Source organism: Mauremys reevesii, linkage group 5, assembly GCF_016161935.1.
Source record: "Mauremys reevesii isolate NIE-2019 linkage group 5, ASM1616193v1, whole genome shotgun sequence".
Lineage (NCBI taxonomy): Eukaryota > Metazoa > Chordata > Testudines > Geoemydidae > Mauremys > Mauremys reevesii.
The window spans coordinates 29,914,452-29,932,278 of NC_052627.1; the positions used below are offsets into that span (position 1 = coordinate 29,914,452).

The 17,827-nt window shown below is 39.0% G+C and overlaps 1 protein-coding gene across 2 annotated transcripts in view; it reads right to left on the reverse strand.

The window, feature by feature from the left end:
• EGF (epidermal growth factor) overlaps positions 1 to 17,827 on the reverse strand; it is a 98,814-nt gene that overhangs the window by 55,839 nt on the left and 25,148 nt on the right. For both annotated transcript variants that reach the window (XM_039542322.1, XM_039542321.1), the window contains exons 5-8: positions 15,762 to 15,992; positions 14,799 to 15,001; positions 3,626 to 3,751; positions 2,501 to 2,623 (exon numbers count right to left, since the gene is read on the reverse strand). In XM_039542322.1, the coding sequence (XP_039398256.1) occupies positions 2,501 to 2,623; positions 3,626 to 3,751; positions 14,799 to 15,001; positions 15,762 to 15,992 (683 nt within the window). The remainder of the gene's footprint in view (positions 1 to 2,500; positions 2,624 to 3,625; positions 3,752 to 14,798; positions 15,002 to 15,761; positions 15,993 to 17,827) is intronic.

Consider the following 17,827-nt stretch of genomic DNA (forward strand, 5'->3'; position numbering starts at 1 on the left):
TACAGGCTGTTGTGAGCAAACTTGCGCAAAATCTCTTTACAAGATCTGCAAAACATTGTGCACATGTCACACCCTGCATCCCCCACCCCACATCAGCTGGGGTTGGGAGTTTAAGGGGACCAGCAGGAGGAATGCTTCCCTGAGTCCTGGCTGGCTCAGTCTTGGGAGAGAGACACTCAGCCCTCCCTCTGCAGGCATTTCTCCTGCTGGGCCAAGAGCAGCCACGAAAGACAGAGGAGATGTGGGTGTACTGGAAAACTCCCTCTTGCTGGTTATTCTGTAAAACTTTGTCCTCTCATAATGACCCTCTCAACACCTGGTAGGGATTAAAACACAGTTTACCCCACAATTATGCTAATAAAGCTGACGCTTGATGCTTTATCCATCTCTGTGCACTGGAGGTGGGGGGTGGGGTTCACCTTTGTTTCCTGACCAAATTGGCTAGGTACACAAAATCTCTTTCTGGTTCCCACATACAGTGGGGATTTAGGTGTTCATATTCCCAAGTCTTACAGTCAGCAGCTAGATCTGCCTCACAGAAATAGGTGTAGAGGCACTTGGACTCAGATCCTCAATGATTTCAATGGAAATTAGGAACCTAATGGGTGATTCTGAGTGTGGTATAAAAACCTACACAGAACAGAACAATAGAATCATGGCTAGGAATAAAAATTAAAAGAAAGATTTGTGTGGCCAAATTCCATCTTGCCTGGGCAATTCTAAATGAATGAAACTATGACTAAACAATTAGACCAATCAAACATGAATAAAACACTGTTGAAATTACTTAATTCATCCAGATCAGTTACTAAAGTGCTTCTAAAGATCTGGAGTAGCAAAAAGGGAAATTTTAAAATGTTCAGGAAATGATATCCCATTAGACCAACTGACTGGGAATATATGAGCTTGTCAAATTCATAACCCTGCTGAGAAACAAATCTAGAAAAGTGTGTAATAAAGAGATCATTTCACATCGCAGCCAGAAAATGTGAAGGGTCTAACACAAGGATAATATTACACAGAAAAACAAAACCAAAAAAAGCAGCATTCCTAACCTTTCAAATTATAAAGGTGATGATCAGAACATCAATTTATACAAGATATTCCAAGAAAAAGAAATTATCCTACTTTCCATTTTGATATATCAGAGCATATTGGATACTTATTCCAAGAGTACGTATTATATGTATTTCATATAACAAAAATACTAGGAACTGTAAGATGTGAATCTATAGAAATGACTGGCTAAGCTTCAAAATGATATACGTCAGAAAATGACAATCTTTCTATCTCTGGGGAATGAAACGGAGGTGTGATTTCAATTTTCATGCTTTGGGGATATATTATTTCCATTATTAATCAACCACGAGAATCTATATTATGTTAAACATTATGGTTCATTGTACTATCTGCAAGCTGTTTGAAGCCGGATAAGCACACAGCATATGTTTATTTAGCATATGTGGCATCTTTCCTACTCACATATGCTATGTTCTAAATACGTGTTACTTGTCATCTTATATTAGGGTTATACCACTTACCGAATACGTCAGTAGATGGAAAATAATACCTCACAAAATAAAACCAAAATCACTTTCTCAGGTATAATCACTTCCTTATATGGTCATGAGAAGTGAGAGGATGTTGCAATTTAACCTAACTGCTAGAAATGTTTGTGATTTTCCCCAAAATCATCTCAAAGTTGCTATCATTTGAAAAACTCTTCAGGAAAGGTTCTCCAAATAAATCGGGAATCCAAAGTCCACAAGACTCCTACCTACCTGTGTGTATTTTGGTGAGTTTTATATTATTTTATACGATTACCTTAATTATCATTATCTCCAAATGGATACTCTCTCAGGTTGTTCCTAAAGATCTCTTTAAGACCAAGCAAGAGAAAAAAAATTCACTACCTCCTACATTCTCTACCTTATATATTGCTTTGTGATATTTATCACCAATGTTGCAAAAACCCATTGTCAACATTGCAAAAGTATATACACAGCCAGGGATGGGAGAACCCCAAAAGTTGAGGTTCATAGCTTGGAACTGGTTGAGGTAAACATCCTAGGATTTGGATGCTTAGTTAACTCCTGTAGGCTCCATGAGACTCACACTTGATTATCCATATGTAATTTATAGCTGGTGCTTAATTTGTAATTAAAGAGGTGCAAGGGCTCAAGCAATTAGGTGCCGGGGCTCAAGCAATTTTTTATTATATTCACAACTGGAAGAGCAAGCCCAGAGGTGCCAGGGCTATGAACTGCCAAGCAGAGAGGTGCTGGCAGGGTGGTGGGGGCTTCAGCCCTGGCAAGTCCTGGCACAAATTAAGCACTGCTTATACTTCCTCAGACATGACCTCTAAATTTGGTTCACTGAGTCTAAGCTGATGTAACTTACACATTAAAGGGCTGGAAGAGAGAAATGTAGCAACACTAGGTTTGTGTAAGTGACGATTCCAGGATCAGTGCTTAGATGTTTATGTATTGCAGCTACTTACCATGACATGTTTTTCTATCAGGCAGCAGAACAAAACCTCTTGGGCATGTACAGTAATAGGAGCCAGGGATATTTACACATCCCAGAGTACAGCCATGGTTCCAAAAAGCACATTCATTGACATCTGACAAGAGAAACAAATGTATGACACAGTAGGGTCATTATACATTTAATACATGCAAGGTCATGGATTAATAAAGCTAAGCAACACAAGGTTCTAGAAGAAATTCTTATTTAGTTGTTCTACTGAAGATAGGATAGTTCTTTTGTCAAATATGCTGGTTTTAATAAACTATGAAAAGCAAGCTTGTAGAGTTCAGTCAAACAAGCTAGATAATGTACTGATTTATAATTATGAAGAGTACAAATTTTAAGTGCCTAAGGGCCAATTTTTTAAAGGTATTTAGGTGCCTCAGTGACTTAGGGCAAAATTTTCAAAAGCACCTAAATGATTTAGGATCCTAAGTTCCACTTTCTAAAGTGATTCAATTTTATTTCAATAGAAGTTAGGCACCTAACCTGCTTAGACACTTTTGAAAATCCTATTTGGCACCTATCTGCATCTTTAAGGGCCTAAATACCTTTATAAATCTGGCTCCTGAGTGATTAATACCTTTTATACATTTTACCTTAAAACAAGTTTTACAAATTAAAGAAAAAAGTTCAAAGGAAAATACTGGATTGTTTAATTTGGATTAAAACAAGCGAGGTAAAACTTTGAAAAGTAAGAGGTTTAGGCAATTGAGTAACTTTGGAAAATGTGACTGAGGTGCCTACATCACTTAGGCACGTTTTGACCATTTTACCCTTGGAGTTTGATTCATTTCAATTCTTATAAACACACAAAATTATGCACGCTTATCTGAACATCATCTGACTAATCCAAACTGACACTGCAACATTTCACAAAGAACAGACTTTCTTGAGGTATTTTGGTACTTCTGCTTCTAGATTCAGTCAGAACCCGGACATGTGAAAACGAAATATGATAAGGAAAAAAAGAAAGCAAACTGAAATTTTTAGAACCTCCAAAAAAAACGTAATTCAAGATTTGAGAAAAGGTTAAAGTGTGGGAGAAAGCGTATCCAGCTTCCCTATCCATCCCATGTTTTGAACCATATATTACCTTCACAGTATTGCCTATTTCTACTCAAAACAAATCCATTCGAACACTTGCACCGATGGGTCTTGGAGTCATCCTTGCAGATTCTTCTCTTGCAGTTTTCTTTGTTCAAATGGCAGGATCTGTGTTCTGGAAGAGTAAATGTTTTCTAGGATGGAGATTGATTTATAAAATACAAAATTCACCTTGACATACAGAACCTGATTTCACAGTCACTTTTCATGTGGAAGTCAGATTGATTTGAAAGACACTTTCATACATGCACAATCAGACCCATGATATTCAGTGAGAAAGAAGGACAGAAGCATCTTTGATCTCCTCCTCCAAATCCTGCCTCAAAATCCATTCATCATGATTTCCACCCTGGTGTTGTCTACTCATTAATAATTAATTAATTAATTAAATTGTATTGTGGTAATACCTAGGAGCCCCAGTTCTGGATCAGGACCCCAATGTGCTAGGCACTGTACAAAGACAGAACAAAAAGATGGTCCCTGCCCCAAAGAGTTTACAATCTAAAGCTTGCCTTGCCTCGGTCTGTCTTTTAAAACAGCAGAACTCTTGCTGTATAAACTGATTGTTTGCGTACTGAGATTGATGTTAATATCCAATAGTCTAGGCTGCCTCTGCCACAAGTTAAAAATACACTTAATCGAAATAAACCCATCAACTACCCACCCAGCACAAAACAACTCCCAACTATATTTATCCTCATGCTAAACTCTCCTCCTCCAAACAACCCCCAAAGCCTCCACTAAAGCATGCACTGACAGTCAACAAACAGAGGTTATTTGGGACCTTTACTCTGAGAGTCCAGCTAGAGTGCCTCCACCCATCACAGTTGTGGGAGGAGGGAAGCAGGATCTCCAGTATGTAGGTTCCAAGTCTAGTTAGTTTGTACTGTATTCATCTGCCAATTCTAAGGAAACTCCTTCTCTTTAAAGTTTTGCTTCTTCTGGTGGAAGGCTATTTTAATCCTGCCAGTTAAGAGCAGAGATGCTGTGGGCTCTAACTCTTGCTTCTCTTCAGCCGTCTCCACAAATTAGGGAAATAACCTCATGTCATTTTCCATTGGTAAAATCAAGTCAGCAAGCTACTATCTAAAAATGAAGCTCCTTGTGCTCCAACACGAGAGTGGGAGCAGGCTAAAAGCCATGACTGTGTAGGATCATTTATGGCCACCTGCCAACACAGGTAGTTCCTGGAGGCATCAGGAGAAAGGGCAGAACTGGTTTGGCTGGAGACCCCTGGTCAATAGTCAGAGGCTCACAAGATGATTTTTGTTGGTTTGCAAAGTCAGAGTGGTAGGACTCATCTGGGCCAAATGCAAGATGATCCCTCAACCAGAAAAGGATTGTCTGCCTCTGATCCACTTTGCTGTCTCCACCTATCTGTTCATGTACAAGAGAATGGTCCCTTTACAAAGAGCTTATCACCTTGCCAACAGTGCATAAGATATTGCATCCTGTTTCATACGCTAATCATTTTATTGCTCTCTGTTGTTTATATATGACTAATAATTAATCATCTACTTTGTTCTGCTGCCTGGACTTTATGGAATGTTTGCAGTGAATTGTCTTCCTTGTCATGTTCATTGTCACTTTGGACAATGGAGATTCATTTACTTTATCTACTGTGCGCTACTTATGATGAGACTCTCACAACTTTTTTCCTAGCAAGGGCAGGGGGATTGTTCTTGCCAATAAATAGGAGTTAAGAGTAGACACCAGAGCAGGTGATCCACCACTATAACAGTATACACAATGGGCGCATGCCTGGGGGGACAAGGTGGGGGAGTGTGCTTAAAGGAACTAGAATCTGTACAATGAGGTTTTGCCATTTTCTACAGATGGGAGGTACACACCTGTGCAAGAACCTAATTTCACAAAAGATTTGGCTAGTGCAAGTAGCCAGGCCAGACAGCCCCATGTCAACAGGAATGGCAATGGACAATCAGCTGCCAGTAAAGGTCATAGAATCATAGAATATCAGAGTTGGAAGAGACCTCAAGAGGTCATCTAGTCCAACCCCCTGCTCAAAGCAGGACCAACACCAACTAAATCACCCCAGCCAGGGCTTTGTCAAGCTGGGCCTTAAAAACCTCTAAGGATGGAGATTCCACCACCTCCATAGGTAACCCATTCCAGTGCTTCACTACCCTCCTAGTGAACTCATGTTTCCTAATATCCACCTAGACATCCCCCACTGCAACTTGAGACCATTGCTTCTTGTTCTGTCATTTGCCACCACTAAGAACAACCGAGCTCCATCCTCTTTGGAACCCCCCTTCAGGTAGCTGAAGGCTGCTATCAAATCCTCACTCACTCTTCTCTTCTGCAGACTAAACAAGCCCAGTTCCCTCAGCCTCTCCTCGTAAGTCATGTGCCCCAGCCCCCGATCATTTTCATTGCACTCCGTTGTCCTGGGTCTATAAATGTGGATGGGGCCTATAGAGGGTCTCTGATCCTCCAGAGGGCAGAATGGTATCCTATGATAGTGCTGAAGCAGCTTTCCTAAATGACATAGCACAGCATCAACAGCAAGGAATGCCTGCCTCTGGCATGTTAGAGCCAAAGACAGAGGGACAGATAAAGACCTTATTAGAACAGCTTATCCACAATAACAACTACTAAAGAACACAAAGGAAAAAAGTATCCGAGTTAAGCTAGCAGTTGAACTTCAAGATGACAAAAGCAGAGTCGATTGTGATTCGATTTCAAATAATCTTCTGTTTGCTGCCAAATACTGTTGTTATTGGTTCCCTGTGAATCCTATTAAATAGACAAAGGTCTCTCTTTCTGCATTTATTTTATTTTAACTCTATTACCATAGTTAACTTAGTAAAGCATTTTGGGACACAGTTTGCATAAAAGATGGGATCTACTTTAAACTAACATGCACTATACAATACTATATGGTATGCTACTAGAGGAGACGCTGCTTCTTTATTGGAAGTATACTGCTTTATCCTCAAAACAGCAGTCCTCAAAGAAGAAGACAACAAGTACGCTCGCTGAATGGAAATAAAAAGTGGCAGGAATTTCTAAAAACTGTTCTGAAAATTCCATTTTTTACACTTACAGCAGTTAGATATTTAGTATTTATGTATCTGGCTACCATATCTAAGAACTACCTCAGGTGTCATATAACTAATTAATCCCCAGAATTTACAAGGAAAACCAAAGCAAAAGCCAGGTAAGGAATAAGAGGAAGCTGTGCATGGTGAATAGGAATATGTGGGGCCCAATTCTCCTTCTGCAGGATATAGGTAACTTCCAGTCAAATCCATGGGAGTCACATTCTGCAGGGGGAGGATCATGCCCTTAAATGCTCCTGTATTAGCAGAGAAAACACCATCTGTAATAGGATAAGAACTATAGTGTACGCTGTCAACTTCTTCCCAGGACACACAGTGAATCTGCTTAGAGAGAATCTGCTCTTATTTCCTGAATATCTGAGTATCATTATGGTTCAAACCAAAAGAGAAGAGCAGGAAAATCAGCTCCCCATCATGAATGTAAAGGAATTAATTAGTTTAATAAACACAGAACACTCAGAGAGGCAGAAATTAAGGAGATTTCCAAATGTTTATCCTTTTTGTGTCCTGGACAGCATTATTTTCAGAGACTGTCTAGAGATAAGAAAACAAAGCCAAGAATTAATCCTGTGGATAACTGAGTGGAACCTTTTCAAAGGAAAGAGTCAGTGGTAAGCACTACAGAACAGGATAGATCTTGGAGTATGGGTAGCAAATGGAGATAAGGTGCAATTACAAAATGATTGATCACAAGTTCTGTCCCAGAAGACATGGAAACACTATGCCAAGAAAATGTGGTTATTTACAACAAAAGACCCAAATGTTAGAGATCCGGCTTATAGAATCTGCCCCCAGACAGTTAATTCAGTCCAGAGCCTTGGGTCCTTTGGGCTGTAATGCTACTGGATGCCCAAACAGCCCTGGCAAAACCCTACCTACTTCCATATGCAATTGGCCAGAAAATAGCACCCCAGTCACAACCACCATGACCCCCATGTATTTATGAACTTGAAGCTTGATTACTGCAACTCATATCTAGGAATGGAGTCACATGCCTAGCTAAGCCTCCAGTTGGGACAAAATGCAGCAGCCTCTTTGTGTAGCAACACAGGTTGTTGTGAACACATCACCCAAGGCTTTGCTTCCTGTACTGGCTCCACACGGAATATAGAGCACAGTTCAAAGTCTCTGTCCTGATACTCATATTTCCAAGGGACTGGCCCCACTGCCATCTTGTAAGGTCACCTCTCTCCTCCATAATCATGACCTCTCTCAGTGGCTACATTCTAATAGAATAATAGAGAAAAAGAATGAGAAGGGAAAATAACAAGATGGTAAATGCCACTGCATCGTAAAGACAGGTCATTTTCTTCACATTACCTATGACCAGTTGGTGATCCTGGTTTTAAACTTCAGTAAGAGGTACTTATGCCTCATATGCTCTGGAAAACTGGCTGGATAGATTAACTGAGCCCAGCAATATTTTATTTAGACAAAAACATTGCCTGAAGCTAGTAAAAAAAATCTGTCACTAATATGGACCCTAGTTCCTTGATCATTACAATTAAAGTGCTATACATCCTTATTATACTACATCCATAGAACTTGTAGAATGTATTGGACCCTACAACTATGCAGAAAGATGCTTTCAAAACAAATAGAAAACAGCACCCAAAAAAACCTCCACCCTGAATTTCCCTCAAACAAAACTCAATTATCCAAATATCCTTTTTATGGAGAGGGGCTTTCAGGCTTCTTGAGCTGTCTGTGCCCAGCTCCCTTCAGCAGCTGGTGCTTCTGTAACTAGGACCGAGTGCTGACAAGCTTATTTTTGTCTCTCAAACTATTATTTTTGGTTTAATCTCCCTATTGCCTGACCCTTTATCGGGCAAAGAATAGCTATGCTGTTGCTGCTGCTGCTGAACATGAGTATGCAACCCCCCCCCCCCACACACACACACACACATGCAGCAAACCCTCCATGTGACCACACAGGTGAGAAAGTACAAGAGAGCTTGTTCATGTGCTCTATTTCCAATTCACCCTCTAAATTCAACCACATGGAAAATAGCCTAACAATTGTATTTCACATGCATTATTCTACCCAACCGTAATATAGAAAGTGCTGGCCAACCAGTAGAAAAGCACATCAAGAATTATTATTTAATCAAATATGAAAGAGGTTCTTGGTTCAGATTTGGATGGAAGTGTCAAAATTTGAGCTGCTTGTCTCAAAGAGATTAGCAACACTATAAACTGCTTCCACTGGACTTTTATAAAAAATATAATGGAAATATTTCTATTGGTCTCATGAATGAATCATATAGGCCATTTTCTTAACCCTGTCTGCTTTAAGGATCAAAGGGAGTTTCAGGTACTCAGAACCACTGAAAATCAAAAGATTTATATACGGATTTAGGAACATAAATTTAGATACCGATATTTGAAAAATGTGGCAATAAAACCTAAAATTGGGGCTAAGTTTTGCCTGACATTAGTATCTCTTTAAACAGAACAGTATTTACAGGGAGAAAAACGATAATTAAAGGAGAAATCAGTTTTTGAGATGAGATGCTGACAGTCTATAAACCATAAGTAGAAGTGGCAAGTATTCCAGAGGAGTTATACATTTATCAGCCGCTGAATCTGAAGCTATTTACTTCAGATTCTTTATCATGTGGGAAGAACGCCTTCCACCTTCCACACTTGCCCCACAGAACAAAGCTGTTGCATCAGAAGATTGTGGTATTTACATCATAGACTCATAGACTTTAAGGTCAGAAGGGACCACATGACATCGTGAGAGTACATTGCCTCAAACCCAAAGCCAAATTAATGTCCTGTTAGTTGTGAAACAAACAGTCATAACAAGCTCAAGACTGTCCTGTGAAAGAAAAAGGGGACAGTAAAGGACCTCTCCCAAGCAAGGCATTCATCTAATGAAAAAAGCCTGCAGCATATAACCCAAATTTGATCTTTGGCAGGAATGGTAGCAGTTAAACATTTCCTGTCAGGTTCTTTTGTACCTGAGGAGAACTTACTTGCCATCTGTGTTACTGTTTTAAATAAGGTTTGATCATTCACATTTAATGCTGTGTTGCAGCAAACATTGACTTAGCCCCTACAAGGCATCCAGTTAGAGCCTACATGCTCCCATCTCTAGGCTGCCGTGTTGTAAGATCCCCTATAAATCTCATTTGTGCTTCGGACTAATTAACCTTCTCAATCCTGGTTCTTGGGCTGGATAAGCTAAGCAATGCACATGCAAAGTCCAAAAGGTTCATCTGGATTGGGCAGAGTAAGCTTCTTTTTCTCTTCATGTATTATAAGAAGCCATTTGGGAGAGGAAAAAAAAGCATTACAAGCACCACTTACTTTCATGCTTCTACCAAATTATCCTTGCAGTAAAGCTACAGACAGCATGGTGCATATAAAAACATTGACAGTTTAGCCACTAAGAAAAGCAGGGGGAAAACCCTTTTTCAATTGAAACGTGGACAGTGAAAAGCGGTATATACTCTTCGGGGGGAAGGGAAAGGCGAATACATTCCGATGAGAAGAGTAAAAGCTAAGTGCCCAGCATCAATAAGCTTTACATTATCTACCTTGCCTCACGGGAACGCTTATAACCCAGCTCACAGCCCTGGCATTCATTGTGTCAGCAATTAAGAACTAGCCAGTTTCTTCTCCCCCCACCCCTTCCACATGCAGACACACCCTATTGGTCAATACCAGCTCAGGATTTAGGAGAAATTACGAAGTACCTTCCAAACCTGGGCCAACTAGTTGTATCACGTTGAGCAATATGCAGACACTTCACTCTCTGAACCACATCTACCCTGGTCCAGTGTGTGTTTTTTCCAAAAGGAATGATTCAGTCTGCCAGGTTCAAAGTAACATGTTGTACAGAACAGTGGAAAAATCTCTGAATAAAGGGACAGGCTCCTTAAGGTCATGGCTGTGTGTTTTGTTTTCATGCAAGCACTTGCCATTCGATTTTAATTGCTAGCATCCCTGCTGCAGCAGAATAAATGCTTGAAGTGAACATTAGATATTTCCACAGGAGATACCTCTTGAAGATCGTGGTTTCTACCACTCCATGGTACAAGAAGAGGGGAGAGTGAGTACAAATATGGCATCGGATGGAGTTAAGGGAGAGGAGGGCCAATAGATGGATAAGAGATATGAAGTTAATAAGTAAGTGTCATGGAGTAGTTTCCAAATTATGTTTCAAGAGGGTTTTTTTACATTATAATTTTTGTTAAATAGTCTATGTTCCACACCACCTGAGTTGCTCAGAATCTCATAGTTCTTCACCTTCCATAGGAGCTCTGGAATTACCATAGTACACTCTCAGGTGCCTGATTCTCCACTGTCCTGCACTTTGTGTAGTTGCTTATACACTCGTACAAAATGCCACTGCATCTAAATAATAACCATCCACACCCAGTTGGGTAGGTATAAATGACTACTCAAGGTGCAAGACAGTGGAGAGTCAGACTCTATTTTTTTCCTCCTCTCTGGGCATTTATAATGCACCCACCACTGTGGTATTTAGGTGCCATGTTGCAACGGTGGGGATCCCTTCACGTATATTCATATTCTGATCCCACAGTAAAATACCCATGGTGTGATCACACTTTGAGGTGACTTCCTGTAAATCACACAGACTCACACTTCTTATTTAAAAGTTTCTATTGAAATTCCATATCAGTCCTAGGATAAACAGTGTGACCCTTAATCAAGTTACTTCACTGTGGGACTGAGACATACATACATACTGTTGGTTGGACATTTCATTGGCTGAGGAGAGGGAGATGGGGGGGACAGACAGCCTAGGAGGAGAGAGGGATGAGAGAAGAGAAGGTGATGATAGAGGCAGAGGACTGAAGAGCATAGGCAGAGGAGAGTAGAGGGTGATGTACAAGAATGGAAAGAATCATAAACAAAAACAAAAAAAGAACACATAAACAGAGGAGGCAGGCTAATAAACAGGTAAACACAAATTAGAAAGTCTAAATACAAAGAACAGAAGTCTATAAGTGAAGATGATAAAACTAGAGTGCCTTGTGATAAAGGATAAAGATATATTGATATACTGAGACACAGAAACCTGGGTGAAATCTCAATGGTCAACAATATATAAAAGGAGGGGACAGATAATCGAAGGAAGGAGGAGGACATGCAGGGAGAAGTGGTGTTAAAATGAATGTGAAAAAAAGAAAAAATGAAGTAAAAAAATAAAATCTTCCATGGATAGAATGTCATCTAGCTATAAAAATATAACATTAGGGATCTATTATCGACCACCTGACCAGGACAGTAATAGTGATGATGAAATAGTAAGGAAAAATAGAAGGCTATCAAAAAGAAAATCAAGAAAATTTGGGGGCAAAACAATTAAGGGGAATAAATTATCCCCACAAATGACTGGAACATTTCACTTCAGGACAAAATGCAGAGAAAAAATTTTCTGATACTTTAAAATGATGCTCATGGGAGTGCGCTGGTTAGACAAGAGAAAGGGAGAGCGACTTGGGATGGAGTGAGGAGAGTGGAGGAGAGGGTCAGGCAGATAGTAGGACCACCGGGACAATAATAATCATAATATACAACAACAAGCAGCAAACAACCCAAGGGAACACCCCACCTCAACACCCATTTGAACAAATTCAATTTCAAAAAAACAAAAAAAAAAAAAATGAGGGTAAATTAGACAAAAGTAGACAAAAGTTAGTAAAAAAAGTGAAAGTGCAAAAAAGGCATGGCCCCCAGCAAAATAAAAAAGGCCCAAAACTAAAAACCCCCAAAAAGAAAAAAAAAGAGTAAAAAAAAAAAAAAGACAAAAAAAAATAAAAGAAAAGATAAAAGATAAAAAGAAAAAAGAGAAATAAAAAGTCAAGAAAGTGGAAGAAAGTGAAAAAAAACAAACACAAAGAACAAAAAGTCACACAAAAACAAAACAAGAAACAAAAAAGAAAAAGAAAAGAAAAAACAAGAAGAGGCTGGCCAAAAAGTAAAAAACAAAATAAAGAAGAAGGAAGAAGCTCAAAAAGCCAGTGAAGCCTAAACAATCAAAAAGTAAAGGATCAAAAAAAAAAAAAAAAAAAATAAAAACAATAAAAAGAAACTAAATGGAAAAACTAAAACGGCTGAGATGTTAGGGGAGATTAGGAGATTCGAGCTGGCTTTGTCCTGAACCTAGGCTTGGAAGGTGACAGGACTTGAAACTGAAACAGATTCAAGATTGAGGAGAGATAAGAGATTCTTGATAATTAATGTCTCAACACAAGATATGGCATTCACCCAGATTGAAGAACATTAGAAAGAAGATAAGAGAAAGTTAAACTAAGTTTAACTAAAACCCTAAGGTTCTTTGGCTAACCCCTCCTTAACTAAGATTGTACCCAATAGCGCTAATTTTTAAATGCAATAACAGGTTAGTAAGCAATTACAGACGGTTATCTTAGGTACAGACCGCGGGCTCGGTAATTAAAAAAATAGCAAATTAAAAGAAAAAAAAAAGTAGAAAAAAATAAATTGACAAAAATGTTGAACAATAGTCATTGTGTAATCTGTAAAATCTCTTCTTTAAAAGAAATCTTTGTAGAGTTCTTAACAGACATCTCTTTGGGGGAAAACATGGACATAGTGGACTTAGTGGACATATAAGCCTTTAGACACTTGACAAGAAACAAAGGCTCACCAAACCATTAAAAGGCTGGAAAAAAAAAGGAAAAAGGGATCATGGGAAAACTGGTTAAGGAAGGAGAAAGAAGGGTAGGAAGGAGGTGGAAAGGAAATAAGAGGAGAGTAGAATGGTATGGAATGGGAGAAAGGGTCAGTCTAGGACCAATCTCATCAAATTTATAAATGATTCATTCAAAAATGTAATAAGAAAGGGAAAGAAAAAAAACAGGAAAGAGATCTTGAAAGATTCTGATAGTTCTCTGACGAGTGTGTGAAAGCATGTGCAAAAGCAAAAACAGAGTTAAAGGTTATTAGGAGGGGAGGATAGGAGATAGAGATAGGATGAGAGAATATATATATATATTAATATTTATATATATAATCCCAAATACACATCACAGATGTATACTGTGTCTCTAGACAAAAAAAAAGATATTCTAGCAAAGAAAAAAAATAGAAAGAAAAAACTAAAATGATTAGAAAAAATGAGAGGGGGTTTAGGAAGGAAAAGGAGAGGAAGAAAGGGCTTGGCTAGGAAAGAAAAAAGAAGACTAAGGTATAAAGGTATATAAATATATGAAAGTGATGAGTGAAAAGGAAAAAAGGATAAATTATTATATTATACTACAATACAAGAACTAGGAAATTAAAAAACCAAAGGAAGCAGGTAAAAAAAAGGTTTAAAATTCTTCTTTTTCTTCTTCGCACAGCACAGTGAACTCCTCCTACTCCCTGAGGTTGTGAAAGCTAAGCTAGGACTATAACAATGTTTACTGGGGGGACAAATTCATGGTCATGGTGGCTATGGCCATAAAGCTAGCTTGGATGGGATGGGTGTCCCTGGTGTCCCTAGCCTCTGTCAGAGGATGGATGGAGATGGAGAGCAGGAGAGACGATTTCTGTTGCCTGTTTGTTCCTCTCCTGGGGGGCACTGGCATTGGCCACTGTCACTGACAGACAGAGCTGCTAGATGGACCTTTGGTCTGACCCGGTACGGCCATTCTTATGTTTATGTTCTTATGTTCATACATTTCTCACAACAACTTAGCACTGATAGCAAGGTCTTCAATTATGTCTTAGAATGAAAGGTCCATAAGGGGACAGGAATTGAGGAAGTAAGCCTAGAAGGCGAGTTGCCAAGATGTATGTTTGATATACTTAGGGATATGTGCACACACACACACACACACACAGAAATTAATGCATGTGGATGTTCCTCATTAGTAAATTAATAGAATTAGATTGTTCTCTGTGTACTTCCTAACTGAAGCTCCTGTTAAAGTCATGCATATTGAGTGAAACCCTGGCCCCAGTGCAGTCCATGGGCATTTTGTCATGAACTTCAAAGGGGCCAGAACTCTTGTTGAAAAAAATTCTATCCTGAAAAATTAAACGGCGTGTGTGACAATATTCTTATACACATAAGTGTGTCATTATATGGTGACTTACCAAAATCTCGAGCATCTGTTCTTGCACCAGGCTGTTTAAATGGATGCACCACTTTTATTTCAGCAGGTGGCAAAAATGATGGTTTCAGGCTGATTGTGACTATAACCTTTCCTGTAAATTTATTGGCTCTCCGGATCGTGTCAGTTTTTGGGTCTGGATAGTAGAAGTGCTCAGCAAACAGAGATATGCCAAATAAACGGTGTCTGGAGTGGAGAGGAAATAAATAAATAAATAACATTTATTTCATACCTACTTAATCATTTGCTTAATGTCTTCTGAAAACATGGAACATCTATATCAACCACGTTTGCTTCAGATACCCTGATATATTTTTTATCAGAAATTAAAACCTGTGAACATGTGATTGAATGGTTTGTGAGGTATGGTATAACAGTTGAAATGTCACTACGAACACAATATACTGTTGCTCACAACATAGCACACAACATACTGCAGATACAGTGGGGCCAGCCAAACAATTACTAACAACTCCTGCAGCTTGAGCGACTAGTTGACCAGGACTGGCCTGTTTCGCAGAGAAAGTCCTGGTATTCCGGCTAACTCTATTGAACCATGTGCTACTATGCCATGTGCCTTTGTGGAAGGAACAATGCCTGTTAAGCATCCCCAGTTCTTTGAGAGACTACTGATTTCTAGCACCCTCGGCTGGGTTCCTGAGCCTCTCAGGAGCAAGAGAGAGGCTGCAAATTCTGCATGGATGGCTAGTAAGAGCAGTATGCTGGCATCCATTTCTCAGAACATACACATGAGAGGAAGGAAGAGGAGACTCTGCCCCTTCCAGAGCTATCATCTTCTGGTTATATATTGGCTTTTCTGAAAATGTTGTGCATTTTGTCTGTACTTTACAATCTTTATTATTTTCAGACTCAAACAAGAAGGGGAAGAGCCAAAAATAGCCCCCAAAATATTTAGTTTCCTTCTATCCAACACAGAAAAACTTACCGGGCAGAATATTTGGGCAAATGAATAGAGCCACCATTATAGTCACATGAGCCAATGCGTGAAACATCTTCCTCACTGTCATCCTGGATCCAAAAGAGTCTTGTGTCAATAAAATCCAATGAGATGGTCTTTATTTTTTCTGTGGACCTCAAAACAATTCTCATGTCAGTTCCATCAAGGATTGCTCTGTGAACGCTGGAAAGAGCACCATCTGAAGACCAAAATATAAACCTAAAGACAAAAAAGGTCATATTTTGAAAGAACGATTTGCAAGATAGTGCAGTAGCTGTTGAAAATTATCTGTAGTGCTAAGATTCATTTTATAATTTTTTTTCACATTTAAAGATGTTTTCAAGGGGACTGGATGACTGAGGGAATTAGGTAAGAACACTAGAAACTCCCTAAGGAAGATCCACTTTAGTGGTGACCAAACATTGTTTCCAAAAGTGCAGTCGTGATCTAGCAACACCCTTGTTGACTCTCCCCAACAGAGACAGTATTGTCACCAGGAACCAGTGACCCCTATGGGGATGCCTGCAAGTCAGGGAAAAGGCACATGACTGGGGAAAGTCTGCACTGCTTCTGGCTATGTTGTATCTCTTCTGTGGATAAATACAGCTCTTCTGTTCCAAGCAATTTTAATCCAGAATCTGTTTTACAGGAACTTAACTGAAAAATACCCATTCTACTATTTTATTGATTTCTTTTAATCTAAATATTAGGGCACAGCCACAATGTGGCCATTATCCTGCAAACACGTGCGCATGCCCAATGAGACTAGACTATTCACTTGTACAAAATTACTTGTTCTCCTTGAGGTTTGGAGGATCAGGGCCTATATTTGCACATGACCTGGCTTGGCCACAGTTCCTCCAACAATATATGGATAGTTGTTTTATTTTACAGGATTAGGGGGCTTTTTAAAATTCTGTTTGCTTCTTTCTTTGTTTTACGATTGCACACAGAAATCCCAAAAAGTATTATCACATTGCATTGGTTTGATAGCACTAAAATTGTTAGACATAAATATCCCATTCAGACCAAAAGTGTAAGATCATATTGAATTTGAAAGAACTACAGTGCTTCTTCAATGTACAAAATAATATACCACAAAGCCTGTGTATTATCATTATTCTTATTTATATCATGGGAGTACCCGGAGGCCATAGTCAAGAAAGAGCCTAACTGGGTAGGTGCTATACAAATGCAGGAGGAAGACTCAGTACTTGCCCCTGGAAGTTTACAATCTAATTGTTGTGATATGTGCTATGTCAATCTGATACAGATGAAAAATGTTTTAGTAAGGCCAGTATGAGGTGGCTACTATAGCAATTTTCAAACATGGCAATAATAATCATTCGCTCTTTTATAGTGCTTGTTATCTCAGGATACCAACATGTTTTAAAAGGTTGGTTAAATTCTATAATCTCCATTTTACAGGTGGAGAAACGGAGAAACAGAGCTATTAAAGGCCCAGTCCAATCATATGAACTTTCATTAACTTCAGCACGAGTTGGATCAGGCCCAAGTGACACGTGCAAAATCACATAGCAAATTAGTGGGAGGAATTGAAACCAGATTGCCTGACTCACAATTCCTTGCAGTACCCCTAGACAACAGCACCTCCTCTACAGATTCTTGATCATGTCTAAATTCTACACAGGAAATAGAGGAATACAGAAAAAGGTTACTTTATTATTATTCTGTAGCAAAACCAGCCAAGCATATTTTGAGAAAAATGTGATTATTAATTTAGCTATCATGCTGATCTTCATTACTTGAGAGTTGTACACATTTCCAGGAAGATATATTTCTTCTTAGTTTCTGACATTGCATATGTTTGTCTCTGTGGAAATTAATTCACTGACTGCTTGACTTCACTATATTAATATTAAAATAGCACCATCAGGACTTCCAGACAAACAGACTGTGCTAAAATATAAAAATGATACATAAGAAAGCAGACTTCTAAGAGGACCTAAATAGTTTATTAATAGCTAACTAGCCTGACATGGCAGCATGTAAGTAATGCTTTAAAATAAATCCCTAGCTGATCACACATAGGT